A 21,308-nucleotide genomic window follows, 5' to 3' on the forward strand; every position below is an offset into this window, starting at 1 on the left:
TCAGGAGGTCACCTTGAACATGTCTGCATGACTAATATGCAATGAGTGGCTGCCAAGTGATTGGCTGATTAGATATTTGAACTAACAAGCAGTTGAAAAGCTATACCTAATAAAGTGACCAGTGAGTGTAACTGCTCACTTTCTTGCTGTGAATTAGAAGTTGGGTTCAGTTCACCAGAGAGATTAACTGGCTCTTAACTGCAATCAAGAGTGAAAAGGGTAAACATGACTAACAGGGCAATGGGTGGAAGAAATACAACTGAGGAGGCATCTGAAAGTAACAACCTAGCTAATGATCTTTTATTGTCATTTATCTTACATTACTCATTTGCTCTTTTTCTTTAACAACAGATTTACAAAAAAATTGAGACCAACTAATACTTTTTCCAAACTGACAAACCAAATAGATGCTGAGGAAATAAATTATTTTCAAGCAGATTTCTAGCAACACCAAAGGGCAACACAGTAGTCTACGCGGGTAAAGGTCACTTCATCACTGGTGCACACTGTTTGTTTGTTTTTTTTTATGTTCAGTGAAAGGACCAATCAGCAGGCACACACACACACAAATTCACACACCAACACACAGAGCAGCCAGTTTCTTGTGCGTTTATGCAAAAACATCCAAAAAAAAAAAATCAACTTCATTACATGCGTGTTCATTTCCATTGCAACAGGGGCAGGAAGGAGTGTGGGGGATGGGGGGAGGAAAGAGCTGTCTAACTATCTCCATTTGGGATGCTGAGTCCGTGGCTCCACAGCCTTCCCAACAATACATTCCCTTGCATAGATTCTTGTGTTGTGGAATGAAGTGAGGACATTTCCCGTGTCGACTCCTCAAAGCAGAATGGCAGCAGGCGTCAGATGTTGAAGACCCTCGAAGATCCGCTTTGAAAGACAGCAGAAGGGTTTGGAGGGAGTTTGGTCCTCACCAGATGTTCCTGCAAGACAGATAAAGAGTGACAGGTGTAACAGCAGTCTTCTAAAGTGGTCAGGGAAATGGGAGCGAGTGCAGCAGCTGTGATGCTCACGCCACACCCGTGAAATGAGAGGACACTGGACGGACTAAGCTGTCAAATAACATCAGGTCTTGCTGTCAGAGTGCTAGCAGTGTGGGCTGGGTTGCTTTTTTCCCTCTTTAGTGCTGATCTGTTCTGCTGATGACAGCTTCCCCCATTCCTCCCAAAAAGAGAAAATAAAATCTGGCTAGACTTTTAATCTGGGCTTCAGTGAATAAAACATGGAGACATTGACCACACTCTGTTCTCTCTAGCAATTAATAGATCTGCCCGTTATAGTGGGCCCAGACTTCTTCAGTTTCTACTTGCATATCTAGCTGAAGTGTGGCAGCTTTTTGTCGGCCAATCAGAGCACAAAATCTTTGGAGAGTCCTTCAGACTGTGGTCCCAGCTCCACTGTGAGTCTGACTATACAGCCTTGTGGGTGGCAGGGAAGGCAACACTTTTTGTTTAGCAAGTTGGATTGTTGTGTGACTGTTTTCAACCCCCAACACAATCTCTCTCTCACACACACACACACACACACACACACACACACACACACACACACACACACACACACACACACACACTGTCTTCTCTGCTCTGTGCAGCAGCCAGGTCTGCCTCTCTCCTAAATTAGATTGGTGCCAAACGAGACTGCAACCCAATGCAACATTGCACTTTAACAGATAATCCATCACACACTGCTCCCCTCCCCCCACATCTCCATCACTTATCTATCACACAGTGCATCATCCCCCACCCCCTGGTCTGAGTCTCTTCCCCCTCATTCCTTTTTTTGCCTTTCCCCTGGTTTTAGTACAATCCTCACTTCTCTATATAAACAGTGCCAAGTTGGCACCGGACACTTCCTCTGTAGTCCTGAGCAGCGTGGGAACGAGGATGACGTCCAAGTGAAAGAATAGGGGGAGACAGCTTGGCAAAAATGAGGGAGGAAAGAGAAAAATAACACATGTAGAACTGTAGAAACTTAGGGCTGACTTATGGGGGCGAAGCAGGGAAATGAATGGGGTAACGCTGACTGATCAGAAAACCATCTACAACTCCGACACACAACAACTTCAGATCGCTTTCCGAGCCTGTTAGAGGAGGTGGAAAAATCAGATTCCAATGCAGGGATTTGCCATCCCCCCTGCCAAATGAATAAATGGAGGTAACTGGAAATTTTAGGTTAGATTTTCCCAGCAGGCCATTTAATCCGCTTCATGCATTTTAAAGCCATTGACTCGACTGTGCATCTCTCTTCCTGCCATAGAAGAACGCAGCACTCTTAATACACTGTAGTCGCAAGTTATGAAGGATTGCCAATGACCTGCAAGGGAGAGAAATCTCAGGAGGCTGCTCGCTGCCTGTGAGCTAAATGTGAAATAACCAAGGATTTGTCACAAGCGCTCCTGCCGTGGTTTTCACTCTGTGCACTGGTGGTTTTGTCTTGCTTATCCCTGACACACACTGCAGATTATACAAGCCATCCTCACAAATCTGTTTGCCTTGCGATGCAGTTGCCAGGAATGATTGCTTCCACAAACACACACACATACACACGCTGCTGCAAACTAACGGGGTGTCAGGTTTAACTGAGGTTCATTCTCTCACCTCGATGCCTCCTCTCCCCGGGATGCGTTAAATTGGGTTTGCAAGTTCAGTGAGTTCAAGATGAACGCAGCGCTCTCGTCTTTAAAAAAAGAAAAAAGCATTGCTGTTTTGTTTTTTTACGTCATGAAATCTGAGCCAGCTTTTGTCTTTCGAGACGGATTTGATCTGTTATAGGTGAGGGGAGGGGGCACAAATAGATTTAAACAGTAATGAGAGTTTTATGGCTGCCCACCTTCTTTTTCATCAGGAGCAGATTACCATCAAGTTAACCGTTACATCTTTTAATGAGCTGCCGGTCTGCCTGCTGAATGAAGATGGTTGATGGTAATGCTGATCATAAAACACCAGATATGGACAAATACCAGCTGAATACTATGACCCAGTATAATGTGTACTGGAGTGGGATGTGTAATGCTTGGTCAGACACCTCTGCAGGGGGTTAGTGAGTCAATAAATGAGTCGGCAATGAGTGGGCCATCGGTAACCGGGGTGGATTATCTAATGCCGCCAGGCTGGGCTTGTGTCACACTGACAGATTGTGGTATGCCAGACAAAGTGCATGCAACGCTGAAAGACGGCACAATAAGAATGTACAGGAAATATCTACTGCACTCTTTCTGAAGCTTGGCCCACTGGCAGCAGCACATCTCTTCTTAATGTGCCCTGAACTCTCACTCCAACTGGGCCAGTGTTATTATTAGAGTCTGTGTCCTGCCATTAACATCCCATCCCTTCAACCTCCATTAGCATCACACAGCAAAACCGAGGTATGCTGCAGCTTAACGGACCAAGCTTTGTTCAGAAAGTGATGCAAATAACTGCAAAGTCGTATCGTTCTGCTCTCGTGCACGAATTGTTTTTTTTTTTAACCGAGTCTCTCAAACAGTTGCTAAGGTGAGAGCCACGTGTTCGTTTCACCAGAAGAGCACGTGTGCCAGATCTCCCTGAAAACCAGTCGGCTTAAGATGTTACTGGGGCAGCTGTTGTAACACAGATGAAGATCTGACCGGGTCCAGCCCACAGCTGCCCAGATCTCCAGTGGCAGATGGCACTGAGTGTTGAGGGCGGAGGAGAAGGATGGCACTAAACTTCTGGAGATTCCCCAAAAACTGTCTCCCTAAGTATCAGCTGACAGCTGACCTGAGAGAGCATGCAGGCAGCAGACTCAGTACTTTTATGTCAGATATGCACCAGTTTTATTATAGTTATTATTATTTTTAGAGAAACTAATGAAGAAGTATGATACTTTAGAAATTATATAATGGAAGCATAGTGCTGCCTGTAACACATGCAGTAGAGTAGCATCACAGAATAAGTCTTGAACCACACCACTTAACCTTAGAATTCAGGTGTTTTCAGTCACATGGCCGCACCTGTGCACCTCGGCACGCATTTGGGCTTCGCAGACATTTGTGAAAGAATGTCTCGTTCTAAAGAGCACACTGAATTTGAGCATGGTGGAGTAATAGGACACCACCGCTGCAACAAATCAGTACTTCTCTACTAGATATTCCACCATCAGGTGTGAGTGATATTGTTGCAAAGTGGACGCATTTAGCAACCACAGCAACCCAGAGACAAAGTTTCAGATCGTGTGAAGTGCATATAGGGCTGCTGACTCAACAGCTGCAGAGCTCCAAACCTTCTCTTGCATTAACATCGGCACAAAAAACTGCACACTGGGAAATTCATTGCATTGGTTTTCACGGATAAGCAGCTCCTGTATGTGTAATGTGTAGTAACCCCAGTACTTTTGTTCATATACTATGTATGACCCAAAAAGTTTAATATTCAGTGTAACTCAAACATACTTTCTATACATAGCAATATAGAATATCAGTCAACAAATAAATATCAAATTTTCTCCCTAAAAATCTGCATTGTGCAGGCCTTATATGACCCTTGCTGAGCGTCACCTTATTATTTAGCTGTGAGTTATTCTGTATGGTTGTTGCTCAGGCAAAGCCCTATAAATCTGCAATCTGAGAGCATATGGTTATACTTGTATGTATATAATGTATATGATATCACTGGAGTTCCATTGGCTATCTAAAGAAGCACTGTGCTGTGTCATAAAGAGAAATAACCTCTTTTAATAACAGCAAAGATTAAAGGATCACACGTTTCATTGCAGCTATGATCAGCACTGATTTCTAGACAGATGTCAGTCAGTTAGCTGACTGAAATGGACTGCAGTTCAGAGAATTACACATGTAATTTGTTGTCCTCATCAACCCAGTTTTATTCAGGCCACAGTAGAGAGTGTAGCACCAGCACTGTTACCTAACACGGTACATGGCCTGTTTTAAACAGCTGGGTCACTTTGAGCCTCTCGGGGACAGAATGCTGTATCACTTTTCTGTGATGCCCCAACATCAACAGGCCGCCGGGGAGATGAGTGAAGATGACTTTCAGGATGAGCGAGCCTGGATTTAAACGTGCAGCTCTAACAATGAACTGTGTGTGGTTTTCTTTAAACTTCAGACATAAAACATGGCTCCTTGAACTCAATGATTATGCACCTACCTCTCCTTTGATTGTTCCACTGAGCTCAGTCCTCTCAGGCAGGATGCTCTGCTGGAGGCTGGATGGACTCTGCAATCTGTAGGCTTGAAGGGCAGTGGGGGCAGGCTGGGGGACAGCGGCAGGTTGGATGTTGGAGGCAGCGGATGGGATCACGTGTTCTCCTTGATGCAGACCCATGGACCTGCCAACCTCCCCCCTGTAGGCAGCCTGGTAGCTGGTTTCACGTGGGACGTGAGTGGCTTCTGTCCCAGGGCTGGAGTACTGAGCTGGGGGGGGTTTCCTCGCACTTTTGGCCGGTCGCACCCCCGCCCAAGGCCTGTACTCTTGCCTGGAGGTAGAGAAGTGTATTAGTAGAGTGACAAAGCTGGAGGGGGACGTCTGGAGCATGAAGTAATAACAAAGATTAAATTAATGGAGAAATTAGACAAAATAATGTGCTAGTAATCTTGAATTGGGCTTAATATATTCCATTCTTTAACAGCTGATGCAGCAAACTGCAGAATAAGAGTCCTGATGAAACATGTGGGCGTTTATCAGTATCTTGGCTGTAATGTATGAATTCAATTCCCAAAGTGTATATACTAACTCTGCCTCGGGGTCTAAATGAACCAGAGGTCATGAAAAGTATCTGAGGGGGTTATATGTTTGTTTTTTCATCTTTGAAATGTATTCACATGAATCAACCTTTTAAAAAAATCCCATTTTAAAGGATTAAAAGCTAGAAAAGGTTGAAAAACACAGACCTCCACATACAGGGGATACAGTGCCAGCACAAATCCTACACCACTTGCGCTGTACCATATACGAATATGAAACGTGTGAGAGAATTATTTAATGAGCCCTCGTCTCCACGCATGCTTGTTGGCTCGACCTTGGAAGTCGCTGAACTAGTAATAAATTAAAGTCTAATTAAGCATCAAAGCAGGCATGAGCACATCAGCGGCACACCCGCTGTGAACAGCGCTCGGTGCTGAAACAAGGTGAGAGAGGATCTCAGACCTGTAGGAGCTGGTTTTGCTCTCCTCCATCACCTGCTGCTCCCCCCATCTCTGCCCCTTGCCCCTCTCCTCTCTCCCCCCCCGGCTCTCCCCAGGCTGACCCTGGACGTGGTAAGTATTCACCGGGCTGTCCGACACACAGTCTGCCCTGCTCCCCTCGTTATTAATCCACGGGAAATTCTCCTTCCTGGGGATGGGCCATGGTTTGAAATCCTGCTTGTACTGCGTAACACTGGGGAAAGGTACTCCCGGGGGGTGGTAGTCTTCCCGGGGCTTGTAGCTGGGCTCCTTCCGTGACCTGAAAGATCCTCGGGTCCCAGTGCCATCCGCGGGCGCATGAGGGGAGCCTTTGGCACGCGTGTCCGGAGTTGGTGTGTAGTTATTGCCGGGTGCGCGCTCCGAAGCGGATACCTGCTTGGTGACGGACCGCACCTCCTGCTCGGCGATGTCCGAGTAGTTCTGGATGGTGAGCGGGACGGAGAGGTCCGATTTGTCGAACTGATTCCAGAAACGAGCCAGGCAGCAGACTCTGCTGATGCACGGCCAAGCCATACTCCCTCTAACTGCCGGAGAGGAGAACAGAAGAAGAAAGGGGGAGAAAAAGAAACAAAAAGACCTGAAAAAGAAGAGAAAAGCGATCAGAGGTTACATTCAGAGTGTCGCCCTCCCTCTTCGCTCGTTTCTGTAAAGCTAAGAGTGTATAGCGTCCAGGAGTCCATGTCACCCAGCAGAGGAGTGCCAACAGAGATGAACCGGTCTGTCGGGGACCGTCATTGAATATTCCTCTCACGTGGTCTGTGATAGTGCCTCCACTATGCAGAGGAATCTGTGGCAAATTATTCTCCGCATCTCCACAAGACGGATCCCGGCGTTTGCGCGGGTCTGACTGGACTGGACATGGTTATCTGTCTCCACTTCCTCACACGACTCCACTTCTCCAGAGAAAAGCTTGAGAATTGGCTGTTTTGCGGCTTCTCCCGTTACAAATCACTAAAATAATCGTACCTTGTTCACCGTGAGGTTACATAATGATGCAGCTTCGGTGTACGCTGCTCCACAGTGAGACTACACTGTTTACAATGATTTCTTGATGTTGTTATTTTAAGTCACGCATACACAAGTCCAACGAGCCCAGCTGGGAAATGTGAGGATGAGTGGATGGACTATTTTTTCAGATGTTTCTCAAAATGTCTCACAGTAAGTTCAGTTTAACCATGTGTTGCGTCAACCTGCTTCATAACCACTGAAGGGGAGCTAATCAAGTCACTAAATAAGACTTTCAAATGCATTTAAAGTGCACATAAAACACTTTTCTTTGCTGCCTGCAGACATTATAATGTAATATAAAGGAGACAAACGGGCCACAGAAGACAGTAGTAACATCAGTAACATCACGTTCCTGGTAAAAAAACAAAAATATTAATGACGGTTGAGGTTTCAGGGTCCTGTGGAGACCCCTCTGTTCACAGCTACACAAGGACTCCGTAACATTAACAATGCCTGCGTGTACATTCTGGACTGGGTCATATAAATGGGACACACAAGTTAAAGTGATAATGACATGACTCTGTTGGCAATTATATATAATTGCAGGAGAACAAGGTGTAGTTCACTGTGAATCAATCAATCAATCAATCAATCAATCAATCAATCAATCAATCAATCAATCAACCTAACAATTTAAACATGTAACAGAATTTTTTGATCACTAAGTTTTCCTGTTCATTAAATCAATAAAATGACATAAATTGACTGAGTTAACACGTCTCCAGTAAAATAACATGAAAAAATTCACAACTATACAGCACTTATTTAATATATAATATTATTAAATACATTTTATTCTAATTTGTAAATACATATTAAAAATGAATACAATGAGTAAAAATAAGCTGTAAAGTAATAGGTTGTGTAATTTTACATATTTGTTTGTTCATTAACTGACATGTTGCAAATTGAAGTACTGTATCAGTGTGTTAATGCTGTATTACAGAAATACTATAAGATTATTTTTAAAAGTAAAACTCATATTTTAACAAGTATAACTCTGCAAAGGCTCATATCCATTAAATATACGATTTTATGTGAAAACATATCCTAACAATCAAAGTTCAGGTGATACCATTTGTAACGGGTCACTGTAAATGCAATAACATTTTCTGGGAATCCATTAAATTTAAATGAGTGATCCTTTTAAGGTAAAGATAATAGTAAAGATATCAGAAATGTTTCTATAAAGTTACACCTAAAAATGTAAAAAGTATTTTTTTTATCATCACAAAACAATAATAAATTATAAATTATAAACCCAATTACTAGTTTTGCAATAGTATTAGCACTTTTTTTGGTTGATATATCATTTTATTACATATGGATTAAATTTCCAAAATGTTTTAGATAGAATTACATAATAAAACCCGACTAATAACAGTATACTTTTCTGTAAGTTTAAGTGTTTTACACACTTTTTATTTAACATAAAGCATACAAAAATTCACAGGATCTCTTGTAAATTAAAGCTACAAAACTATATTTTAAATAAATGTTTCTGCATTTTAGAATATGGTAAATTTGTAGTATTTAACAGTCTTGTTCAGTATGTTTAATATAATATATTATATGTTATAATATATAATATAATACATATGGGACCACTATGGCTTTATGGTGAAATGATGTAGGCAGGAGCAGGTGTACATTTAACCAGAGTGGGTTTTGTTCCACTCATGCAGGACCCTTCATCTTAGTGGGCAGCATACTACATGTGCCTTTTCCACAGTCAGCCTGGATTGCAGGTTAGTACATTAGTATGTGGCACTTAGAAAATGTGAGCCCACACAAATTTGTAATATTTTTGTGGGCTCACAGTTGACTGTTTCTGACCATTTGGCTGGAGCACTATTAACATTTAGCGCTAAAGCAAGAATTTATGTAATTTCCTCCTAAAGTCAAGTGCAAGTTGCACCATTAGCCTTATTATAGAGCTGCCTGAAGCTGATGGTGTCCACAATACATATAAGACTGGTGTTAATAATCCCATGGATTGTTTCAAATGATCAGTTTGGCTTTTTCACTATGAGAAAAAAAATGCCACTACACCCTTAATATGATGACTGTCTTTTATTTAAAAAAGAAAGAAAGAATTGCATTAGTATAAAATAACTGTATTTGAAGTTATATTAGACGTTCAGAGACTGTGAGGGTTTACTCTGTTCATTTATGAATATTTGTCCATAATGGCAAAGTGGCAATAACAGTGAAAATCCTTTTCGATACTTCAGGGGTCGGCAACTCTAGGCATGCGTGCCACAGTTTGCACGCGAAGGGTTAACTGATGGCACGACCATAGCTGGACTGGCCATCCTGGGCATTTGCTCGGTGGCCCGGTGACTTTTTTTTTTCTTTGTAACGGTATAAACAATGAAAGGTGGTGGATTGGCCAGATGTTGGTCGGTGTGTAAAAATAACTCAGTTGTTTGGTGGTGGCTAGATTCAGTAAAATTAGCAAGTGGCGGAGGACAGCAGGTGGATGAGAGAAAGGGGAGGCAGGAGGAGGAGAGCCCTGAGGCCGGTCCGAGTGTCAGGTGAACTGCTCTTCAGGTAAGACGTTATGACCTGCAGTCTATCTGGGTCAGATATAAACCAAGTTTAGGTACTGCGGTCAAGTGTTTAACTGCAGTTTATTTTCGTTGTGCTGACTTTTTACAGTCAGTTACAATAATTGGTACTGCGTGCTAGCTAGCATGATGGAGTTTCTATACAGCTGGGTGGGTGCTGTGATGTTACTGATGTTGAACTTTATTTAATTCACAAGGTTAGTTAGTAGAGTTGCCAACCATCCCGTAAAAAGACGGAATCGTCCCGCATTCAGAGAAAATATTAAGCGTTTGGTGTTGAAAAGGGACAGTTTGTCCCGGACTTCAGCTAGAATAGAAAAAGACACAAAGCTGGAGTTATTCTGTCTTTAAGCTGCACAGCTGCCTCTTCTTCTCTCATTCTCCCCCCTCTCTCTCCTGTTTCTTCTTCAATCATGAACCTGATCAATGATCAGCTGATCGGCTTTTCTCTCTTGTTTGTTTATCGCCCACTTTGCGCCAGAAAGAGGAAACCAGCACATGTCACGTTAAACAACAGCTGCACGTTTAAGCTTGATCAGCTGTTGTTAGAATGTATTTAATATTACTTTGTAGTATCAGCTGATGTTTGCTGGAGCCACAGCTGTAAAAGCTGCTGTCATGATATCGGTTTGGTTATCTGGTGAGAGGGAAACATGAAGATGAAACCAGGAGATGTCCTTACTGAATCATCAGAGCTGAACAGGTGATGGAGAAACAGGTTTACCTTTAAGGTGACATGAATGAGTTGAAGGGAAGTTATGAACTGTTTCTGAGAGACAAATAACACCAGGATCCTTTTCTAAGTAGCTGACAGCTGGTAACTGTGCAGGGGCGGGTCTAGCAAAGTTTTCCCAGGGGCCCAGGTAGGGCATTAACAGGGAGAGGTGGGCACAAAGAAATACTTTCTTATTCTCATTTAAAATGTCTAGCTGTTATTAAATAATTATCTGAAGCTTACAACCAAAGTTTTTATCTGACGTAAAATGTATAGAAATCATACATATAACATTGAAGCAGCTGGAATCCATAGCTGCGCATGTTCATGGAGCTTGCATTGTCACCTGCTGGACATCACTACCTGACAAGTTTAACTGTCTTCAGAACATTGCAGAGGCCTTATTGACAGTATTTGGCTCTACATATCTGTGTGAGCAGGTTTTCTCTCACATGAGTGTCCTCAGGTAGCCGTCTGAATGCTGGACACTTGGAGATCTGTGTCTCTGAGTGGGAGACCAGAGATCAGAGTGTATTAACAAACATGCCATATTGGCCCAGTTTATTTTTCTTATCATTGTTGTGAGGAGACCATAAATAGCATTTGCATTTTCTGTTGTACAGTTCATTTGCTGATATGGAGTTCTTGTTATGGATAAAAAGTGTCTTTTTTTTGTTTCAAAATAGCTGATAACTATTCGCTGATAGCTGCCGACATCTGCGAACAAATATAATTCTATAAAGTGGTTCTATGTAGTGTGTAACCGTTGATACAGAGTGTTATTAAATTTATTGCTAATGCAATCATATGGCACACTGACTTCTGAGGAAATTTTAAATGGCACTGCTCATCAGAAAGGTTGCCTACCCCCTGTTCTAGTATCTACGGGACTACAGTTGTTTAGAGTTTAGTAATTATAAAATACAAATAAGCATAAAATTAACTGAATGGGAAGTGCTGCACTCACAGCATAAGAATTTCCCTTTTTCAGCTGTTCACAGATAAAAATGAGACCTCAGGTTTGCCCACAACAGTTTAAGAACCACTCCAGTGAGTCTGAGACAGCAAAAGAAGCTCTTGATTATGAGGATGCGGGCCATGAATTTGTTCAGGTATAGATGCCACAGACTTTACAGTGTAATTTTAAGCAAATCACCAAAACAGAGACTGAAATTGAATGAGCAGGGTTATTGGGTTTCTTTCAGCAGGTAGTAAGAAGCAAAACGTTTAAGACAGCAGTATTATACTACCATCTGCAGGGGAAAGTACAACATTACATCTGCATAATGATGTAGTAGGTGAGAGGAGCAAGGAAGACTAATCAGAATTTCCCCAAAATAACTAAAACCTAATTTCTGTTTTCTCGGTAATTACATTAAAGGCGTATGCCTTGATGTGTACCATGATTTGGTAATCAGGGTGGAATAAATAACAACAAAAAGAAGACAAATGTCACATTGTTCAGCATTCTTCCTGTTTGAAATTATTCATTTCCAGGGAAACTGTTTTGATACAAGTGCAATTTAATGATTAAAACTTTCTTGCAGATGCAATCTTTTCTCTTTGTTTTCTTTTTGGTGGGTGCGGTTAGCTGTTTGACCAACACAGACAGTGTTCACGGGCAGAGCTGATAAACAAAAGAGCTGTGACTGGGCATTATTCTTCAGTACAAATGTATTCAGCTGAGCTAACTGAGAACAGAAAGCACATAATGTAATAAGAAATGTAGCACAAAATATGAATTTGGTTTCCACCCCTGACCTTGCTTTGTGTGTCCTGTGAGGAACTTCTCTATAAATTATTGCAGTTTTGTTAATGTGATCATTTTTTGTTTAAAAGCCACCTCATCATGAAACACTAGAATTGTTTTTTATAGTTCAACATATGAGGGTTGATAAGTAATCATCATTTAATCATCATCACTCATCATCATTCAAATTAAAGTTTGAAGCGGGAAAGGAACCAAATCACTTTTGGACTCATTTTATGCTGTGCGCACACATTTTCTCTTCCTTTAGTAGTTGGTTTAATTATAGAAACCAAGACTATAGAACAAATACCAAGTAGGTCTATGCATTCTTCTTTTTCTTAATTTGAAGAACAGTTTTAACAAACCGATGACTGTATAAAAAGTTTTTCTACATTTATTGTAACAAACGCAGATCGCTTGAATGCACCGTGGCGATTTGACAGATTTTACAAAGAGTACGTGAAAGCAACACGACTCTAGACACCGCACTGTTGAATTGTATCGCTCCGCCTCCTTTAAAGCGTTGACTCGTAAGAAATAGAAAAACTCAGAGACAACATTTTTCTGTTCAACCGAATGAACGAATTATCAAATGAGGGAAGTTTAAGACGGGGCTCACTCTACTTTCTGTAGTACCAAGCTTTATTCTGATAGAAACGTGAGAGTGAAAGTGAGCTCACTCGGTCCTACGACTGTTGTTTCTGTTAACACGTGGATTCATTCCCACCCAGGAAACGGCCTTTTTAAATTTTTTTTTTACAAAGCTGCTGAAGTTAACGACAAAACGAGGGGAAAAAATAAGAAGGTAGGTAAATGACTATCATATTTTGTGCAATCTTTTGTTGTCAACTACATGAACAAACTGAACTGGCTGCGAGAGGTAGTCCGCCGCATCCACGCATGCGCTCTATCTACAGTCGCTGAATAGGTGGCGAGGGAAGTTTAAGAGTTTGTCACAACATTGAAGTAGCGTCTGTTTGTTGTGTTTATTTGGCGTTGTTTCACTACAGTGTTGCTGTCTGCCAGGTCTATGCACGACCCTGCCAAAAAGTGACTGCAAGTGTTTGTATATGTTATTTTTAATGTCTAATAAACTTGTTTACATTAGTAAATAGGCTGTAGTAAACAGGATTTATGAAGGTGTAATATATAAAATTAAAAAAAACAACAACTATTTTTCAGGTATCGTTTTGACTCTGATTTGTGTTCTGCATTATAATCAGTCCCTTTTTTTCCGAGTTAAAATATTTTTCAAAATATGTAATTCATGAGATTTTGACAGATTACAGGTCAACAAATCAGTCACAACAGTTTGAATACAAGTGTTGTGCCAAAAAGCGATTTCCTGTATTTGCCAAATGATTGTGGGAATTTAAACTTTTGTAAATTACTTGTTTGCCTATAATGTGTCAAAAAAAATATGTCAAACTCAAAAAGTAATGAAATAATTAAAGAAAAAACCTCCAGTAGCTTTTTTTTCTCTCATAAAGATGAGTCACAGTAAAAACAAATCAATTTATTTTACAGTAACCTGGGCAGTCTTAACATTTTGTATTATTTTATGTATTTTATTAGCTGATTAATTTCGCAGCCAATCATTTGGTCTGTAAATTGACAGAAAAAAACCCATGACAATGCTGAAACCACAATGAAATGGAAAAAGCACAGTGAAATGCATCACTGCACTGTAGCAAAAACAGATTTAGCGACACACAAAAGAAGTCTCGTTATAGTCTGACACAGTGTTATGCTACATATTTTTGTCATGCTCCAGAGAATATGGACTACCTGCCAGAAAACAACTCCAGGTACAAAGACGTCGCCTACTGGGATGAAAGATACACGATGGAGCAGTGCTATGACTGGTTGGGGGGTTTCTCCAAATTCCAGCACATTCTGGAAAGATTTGTAAAGAAAGAGGACTCTATATTGATACTGGGTAGGTAGTTTTCTCTATTTTTTGTATTATTTTTTACTTTTAACGTGTCCATTTGTTCGTTATTACCTCAATATGGTGTACATAGAGAAAGAAAAATGCCACATGAAATTTTTTTGTGGGAAGTCCTGGAGAATTAGAGGTCGGAAATCTTGAACTGAATGGCAGATCTGTGTCACATGTCGGGCCTCATCTCTCGCCCCCGCTTCTTGTCACCTCTCCGCTGTGTGCTGTCACATAAAGGGACAAATCCCTGCCAGCGTTTCTCATCAGGACTGTCGCATATCACCCTCACGGTTGTCATTACTGCCATTATAATCACTGTTATTAATTAAATCCAGCCAGGCAGCTGTTTGCATAGAAATGGAAGTGGCCTGAGTACTCTGACATGAAAAGTATTAATGCAGTTAACATGTGGCTGCATGAGAGGAAGAGAGTTTTTAAATCGGGTCCTTTACTTGGAGCTCAGTATTAACTGAAAATGGCCAATTTTCTTTAAACATCAACAACCATGATAAAACCCAGTACATCAGAAAACTGGCAAATCGTGCGGCGTCTGGGACATTTATTTTAGACAAAAAAAATCTCCAGTGTTTATAAAACGTTATATCATCACGCTGGTGTCTGTTACTGTGACTCATTTGTTATGTTGACAGAATCCTCGAAAACAATATAAACGAGCACAAACCTTCTTCTAATGGAGTAGATGATCTGATTTGATTTGCATACATTTGCATATTATTGTGCTGTGGTTCCTCACATTTACACCAAAATGTGAGAATCAAAAACGATCTAAATACACATGCTAAATGAGGATTTTCTTCCACCTGCCTTATGTATCGAACAATACAAAATAAATTTTTAATTTATTTTATCAACTTTCCTTCTGACGATGCGCTCGGTGGATCTGCGCTCGACAGTGCAGCCTGGGCGGAGTAGTCGAACGCAGATTCACTGAGCGCAGGGCAAGCTAGCGAGACAGAAGTTAAGCTCTCCTTGCAACATGGACCTCCCCCACCCTCATTCAGATCTGGCGTTTGGAACTATTTTGGTTTTCATGTGACGTATGACCCTGAAGGTAAGCGCGTCATGGACTAAAGTACTAAAGTAAAACAGTATGTTGGATGTGCCACGCAATGCTCAATTACATGGGTGGGAGCTAGTGTGTTAGCACAGTTAGCTCGTTAACGTGTTGGCCGTCCAGCCCCATGCATAGGCGATCTGCGGTAGCTCGTTAATGGAGATTTGCCGTGTTGTGGCGTTAACGTCATTTCAACGAGATTTACGCTGACAGCACTAGTGGGAACACAACAAATATGACTGCACATTTACACCGACATCATCCTAGTGCAAAGACAAGTGGAAGCAGACAAAAACAACAAGCAGGCATGCTACAAACTTTACCCGAGTCATTTAGACAGCCGTTAGCACATGATTATCCTTATGGGGACCTGATATGTTTAATATGCTGCTGAGAATATAGCCCAGAAGAAGCGTGTATTATAGCTTTTATTTTGGAAAGAGCCATTTCTCTGTAATAAACTCTCTTTTCCAAAGATGAGTGATTCCTCAATCAGATATAGGGCTTGCAAAATCACTAGCCCGACGTACCGTGGCTAGCGATTTTTCCAGTCGGGCTACCAAAATCTATCTCTGCCCTGCCCGTCGGCCTATCGTGGGAAGGAAAAATATATGTCAATGCTTTTGCATTCTTTCGGAAATGTAGCTGGGTAATTATGTCATTGGCATCGGTGAGTCACTGTCAATATGTGACATATTGAAATCGCGTTTGAATTTGCGCTTGTTTTTTGCTTTCACTTTGCAATCGCGCGAACTGTGTATAGAGAGCGACAACACTGATTGGTGAGTGATGATAATTTGCGCACCAATTCCTCGACATCATCTTATCAATCGTTAGCTTACTATGCAAACATGACAAGTGAAATCTCCCGCAGCAAGCTTAAACATGTGAGAGGTTGATCGCGCAGAGAATCGCTGAGCAAAAGTTATGTGAGTGCGTGTGTAAAAGCAGCAGGATATATATTGTAGCGGGTCAGGGCTGTTCGGGGTTCTGTTTGTACAGTTATGTTTTGTTTATGTTGCCATAGTGACGGGTGACGCCCTCTCGTTGCGACGGTGTGTCTTTCCGGGGTCAGAGGCGCCCTGTGTGTTGTTGTTGTTGTTGCTGTGCTGTTGGCGTTGAGCAGTTAGCTAGCGGCAGTGACAGGCAGTGTTCTTCTGCAGATGTCAATAAACGGCTGTGCTCCCTGGCTAGCTCACGGGAAGCAAGACCAAACGATACCTCCGTCTCCTCCTTGTCTGAGCTCGCCACATTGGTGTCAGAAGTGGGATGATGGTGGCACCCCATGTTCTGACCCGAGTGACTTTTCTCCCGCCGGTCGTGACCGGCCGGTGCGCCAAAAGAAGGCACCTGGACATTTGCAGGACTTTGTGTGGGATAATGGGGTCGTCGGGGACGACTGACCCCTTAGGTGGGGGCTATGTAGCGGGTCAGGGCTGTTCGGGGGTTCTGTTTGTACAGTTATGTTTTGTTTATGTTGCCATAGTGACAGGTGACGCCCTCTCGCTGCGACGATGTGTCCTTCCGGGGTCAGAGGGCGCCCTGTGTGTTGTTGTTGTTGTTGGGCGATCGTGGCTCAAGAGTTGGGAGTTCGCCTTGTAATCGGAAGGTTGCCGGTTCGAGCCCCGGCTTGGACAGTCTCGGTCGTTGTGTCCTTGGGCAAGACACTTCACCCGTTGCCTACTGGTGGTGGTCAGAGGGCCCGGTGGCGCCAGTGTCCGGCAGCCTCGCCTCTGTCAGTGCGCCCCAGGGCGGCTGTGGCTACAATGTAGCTTGCCATCACCAGTGTGTGAATGTGTGTGTGAATGGGTGGATGACTGGATATGTAAAGCGCTTTGGGGTCCTTAGGGACTAGTAAAGCGCTATATAAATACAGGCCTTTTACCATTTGTTGCTGTGCTGTTTCCGCGCTGAGCAGTTAGCTAGCGGCAGTGTTCTTCTGCAGTCAAAGTTTTGAGATGCTAGCCTGAAATTATGACTTGTGGATGAAAAAAAAATGTTTTGTTTTTCTCAGTGGTGGAAGCAAGCTTCCATAATGAACTGAGTGCTAAATTTCAGTACTTGGACTCTTTGGTAAAAGGAAACAGGAGTAACCATCCTTCCTTTGTAAAGATATTTAGTATTTCGTATTATTTAGTGGCGAATAATCCTATCAGGTTGTGTTTAAAAACATTGCTGCAGGTCATACTAAATACTCATCTGAATAAGGTGGATTTTATGCTTTATTTTTAAGAGAAGCAATACTTGATTGTGTGGTTGGTGTGTTAAATGGGTTTTGTTGGAGTAGCATTTTTGTAAGTGCCCACAAGATGTCACTGTTGTATCAAGATGAATCTACACCCCCACACCACCTGCAATACAGTTTTGTTTATGGTCCTGCTGCTCTGTCACATAAACATTTGAATAGCGAACACTGTGTTCTGGTTGTTCAGCATACACTTAAGTCAGCATAAAGAATGTGGCTGGAGAACCACTTAGCATCTGGCTATTAGAACAATTATGGTAGTGCTTTCTTGATGTTATGATATTTATTTGAAGCCAGAGAAATAATTTATGTTTGTATATATTATTTGCCCTTTTTACTGACTGAGAATACAGCTGTACGCTTTTAGTTGATGCACTAATGAATCTCTCTTACAAAGAAAGATTTTGGACAGTGTAAATACTGCAGATGAGTTTTGTTTGTTGTCTATCACCAGAATTAGTTTTAGTTAAAGTCCATCAAGCTGAAATTGCACCTTTAAAGTTGTTTGTTATCAGGCTGTTATTACTTCTGAGAGGCACAGAGGGCTGCTGTAAGCCTGGGTGATGCATGCACAGTGTGTTAGAGGGGTTTGTTGAATGTGTGTCAGGGAGAGACAGGAGCTTTCTGTTGTGTTTTCGGCGGAGCCAAACCTCCTAAAGTTGGGTACTCATTTCTCAGCAAAAGGCTTTGTAGTTTAATGGCCCCTTATTCAGATAAATTTGTTAGGCACGGAGGTTTTAGGTTGGATGCTGATGGCCTGTCGCCCTGCTAGTTAGACACTTCTTTTCTTTTTTTAAGCTATAAGTTAGAACTATAGTATTCAGCCTCATTTTGTTGGTGTGTGTCACAGCACCACCTACAGCAGAGGCGTGAGTGGGCTCTGAGGCTCTAGAGTCTGAGATATAAAATAGGTACTCTTTCCTCTTCTGCATTACACTGCACCAGGTAACACATTCTTCGTGCTGATTTAAACCCAAAGGAGAGCCATTATATCGCTTGGGAGCTCTCATGTCTCCGTGTCTGTTCTCTCGGTCTCATGCATTTTTATGACCCAGCATGTGTAGCGTCTTCTTCAACAGCACACGTGCACAGATGCTTAGCTATACAGGGAAGCCCTCATGTGTGGTAAAGATCTCTTAAATGCTCATACTGCACCGGCCACACTCATTTGTAAAGGCACTAAACCCATAGAGATTATCGGCTTCTGTAAAATGACACAAAAACCAGCGCATAACTTGATGTAGAGGAGGGCAGACTTAAAGAGAGATTCAAAATGCCGCTGTGGTTTTTGTGTGTTAATGAGTGAACAAAGGGAAATGGAAGGAAGGTAAATAACTAATCAGATTGGGGCCACTCATCTGTCTCAGATGGAGAGGTGATTTCCATTAAGATAGTCTGTACAGCACGGGGAGAGAAAGAGAAGAGGCATACAGAGGGAGATGCATGAGAGAGCTCTCGAACATTTTGCTGCATCCTGTTTGGCAGTTTTAATGTCTTTGTCCTTCAATTATCTTAAAAAAAAATGTATTTCACAGTATTTCATATTTATCTGTAGACTGTCTTATCACACCTTGTTGGAAATCTCTCTTTCTCTGTTTACCTGTTTGCTCCTTCTGTAGTTCTTTCACACGTCGCTTCGAAAGGCAGGCTTCCCAGCATCCTCTTTTCTTTTCCCACCTTCTTGGTAACCATAATTCTGCCTTTTGACATTAGTCGAGTTTGTAATAATCTCGTGTTCAGCAGTTCCTCTCATCTGAAAGTAAATGAATTAATATCAACCTGTGTAGTCAGACACTGGTGTGAGAATGCGGTCTACACTACATAAAAAGACATTTCGGGCCACGCCTCTTACTCTTTGAACTCTGATGTCTTGATGCCTGCGCAATCATCCAGGTAATAGCTGTGCAATCTGTGGTGTTTTACTTTTCTACTTAAAAATGTAAGTCTGGTAATATTGTGCATGATGCAGTAAAAAGACAAAAACCTTACCTTGCCGATAAACGTTGGTCAGGTGTGGTGGCATGAACCACAGTTAAGGATGTTTCTGCTTCATCTCATCCTCTTCTACGCAACTGTCCCAACTCTGGATACCTAACAGTGAGCCGGCTAAACAATAACAACAACTCGTTATAAGCTAACATTAGCCAATGCTAGGGTAGAGTATCCTTAAAATCACACTTCTCTTCTGATAAACAGTTTGAATATATTCTCTTATCTTATGAGAGTTTCTGACTTAAGTTTCCAAGTCCCAAAAAAAGAAAGAAAACAGAATTGGATTGACTGCAATCTACTGACACCTAGTGGTGACATTTTACAAACTGTACCTTTATGAAAACGTTTTTCCTTTCTATCCTTCCGATCATATGCTTTTCTAACATTTTTCTTTCGAGGTGTCATGAACATTTATGTCCTCTAACAGTGTAGATACTGTTTTCCCGCTTTACATAAGAATACTCAAAATACAGTATTGATCCCGTAGTCCCTCATGATCAACAAGGCGGTAAGATCATTTACAATCACACATCCTGCTTGGATGCTGCATTGCCTACTTCAGACACCCACTTCAAGCACATTGACATTGTGTGTTGCTTCTGCTTTAAAATAATACAAGAGTTCAAAAACATCTCTATAAGGATGACCCCCAAGTAATAATGTACTTGCTGTGAAAGCACCGATATTGAAGCATGCTGGATTATGAATAGGGCTACAGTTATGAAATGCTCCTGCGGGGAAAAAACAGAAAAACTAAACTGAACCGCAGGTTCAGTAATTGTTATTTTTAAAGTCGTGTGTGGCCTCGTAATGTGTTATCGCTGCAGTCGACTGGCCTGGGGTGGTCTGTGTTACAGCGCTGCATCAAGCAGTCCCCGACCCCCCCGACTGACCAGTGTGTCACTTAGCAATAATACGAAGCAATGATCAGCTCACACACGCTCCACTTCACACACGGCTCCCTCTTTTACTGCCTGCTCCAGGCTGCTGCCAGTGATGTAATGACCCCACATCTCCTAGTGGTCAGTGTGCTCATGGTTCCTTCCCCAAGGCGAGAGATGATGATGTAATGGCTCTTTCATCCTCAGTGTGAGTGTGTGTGTGTGTGTGTATAGTTTAGATGTGTTTGTGGTAGTATCCCAATAGTATCCATGCACCTACACAGAGGGCATGACATGCGATCTCCCCTCAGACTAAAAGCTGCCTCCGAGGGTCCGAAGGTGTACTTACATACTGAAGGCATGCATGTGTTTAAACATCAGAAGAATGTTAAAATGAAGTGTAGCAGGAGGAAAGCTTTGATGAAAACTTTACTTTCGTAGAATAACACACATACACACACACACACAACAAAAAATCTGCAGATTTTTGCTTTTACTATAATAAATGATCAATTGTTTCAACCAATTCTTAAGCAGATATGCTTATCACACACACACTCAAGCTTCTTGGTAGTTAGCTATTGTTGTTCTCAGTTGTATTTCATAGTAAACTACATATCTTTGTGTATTGAAGTGATAATGAAACAGCAAAGTTCTTCAAGAGGTCATCTTTGGGTTTTTGACATGTATACCACAAAACTAATCAATAGAAGTTTTGATCATTTATTATTAAATTTTTTCTTGCAAAGGTTTTTTTAAACCTTCTGACTTACTCTTTGTTTATTATCTGCACCTTACCTCATGTTTCATCTCCCTATATGCTCAGTGTTGCACCCCTTTTTTTAGCCCATCCACTGACATCACTGCTCTATCATTTTTGGGTGCTTTTAGTTCCCAGGGGTGATGTAAGGGGTGTTTACTGACAAAGGAAGTATTGTAAGATTACCCG

General features: G+C 41.8%; 2 protein-coding genes across 2 annotated transcripts in view; one reads left to right on the forward strand and one right to left on the reverse strand.

The window, feature by feature from the left end:
* Positions 1-513: 513 nt before the first annotated feature.
* On the reverse strand, positions 514-7,207 carry map6d1 (MAP6 domain containing 1). The gene is made up of 3 exons (XM_004542574.4): positions 6,144-7,207; positions 5,145-5,472; positions 514-941 (listed from the first exon to the last, which is right to left on the reverse strand). Exons 1-3 carry the CDS (start codon positions 6,692-6,694, stop codon positions 861-863), a joined length of 960 nt encoding a protein of 319 aa, XP_004542631.1. The 5' UTR covers positions 6,695-7,207; the 3' UTR covers positions 514-860.
* A 5,525-nt stretch (positions 7,208-12,732) lies between these two features.
* The window catches only part of ece2a (endothelin converting enzyme 2a), a 98,588-nt gene continuing 90,012 nt past the window's right edge, over positions 12,733-21,308 (forward strand). The window contains exons 1-2 of the mRNA XM_014412274.4: positions 12,733-13,029; positions 13,999-14,163. Of these exons, the coding sequence (XP_014267760.2) occupies positions 14,004-14,163 (160 nt within the window). The 5' untranslated portion in view covers positions 12,733-13,029; positions 13,999-14,003. The remainder of the gene's footprint in view (positions 13,030-13,998; positions 14,164-21,308) is intronic.

Source organism: Maylandia zebra, linkage group LG18 (assembly GCF_041146795.1).
Source record: "Maylandia zebra isolate NMK-2024a linkage group LG18, Mzebra_GT3a, whole genome shotgun sequence".
NCBI classification, from domain to species: Eukaryota; Metazoa; Chordata; class Actinopteri; order Cichliformes; family Cichlidae; genus Maylandia; species Maylandia zebra.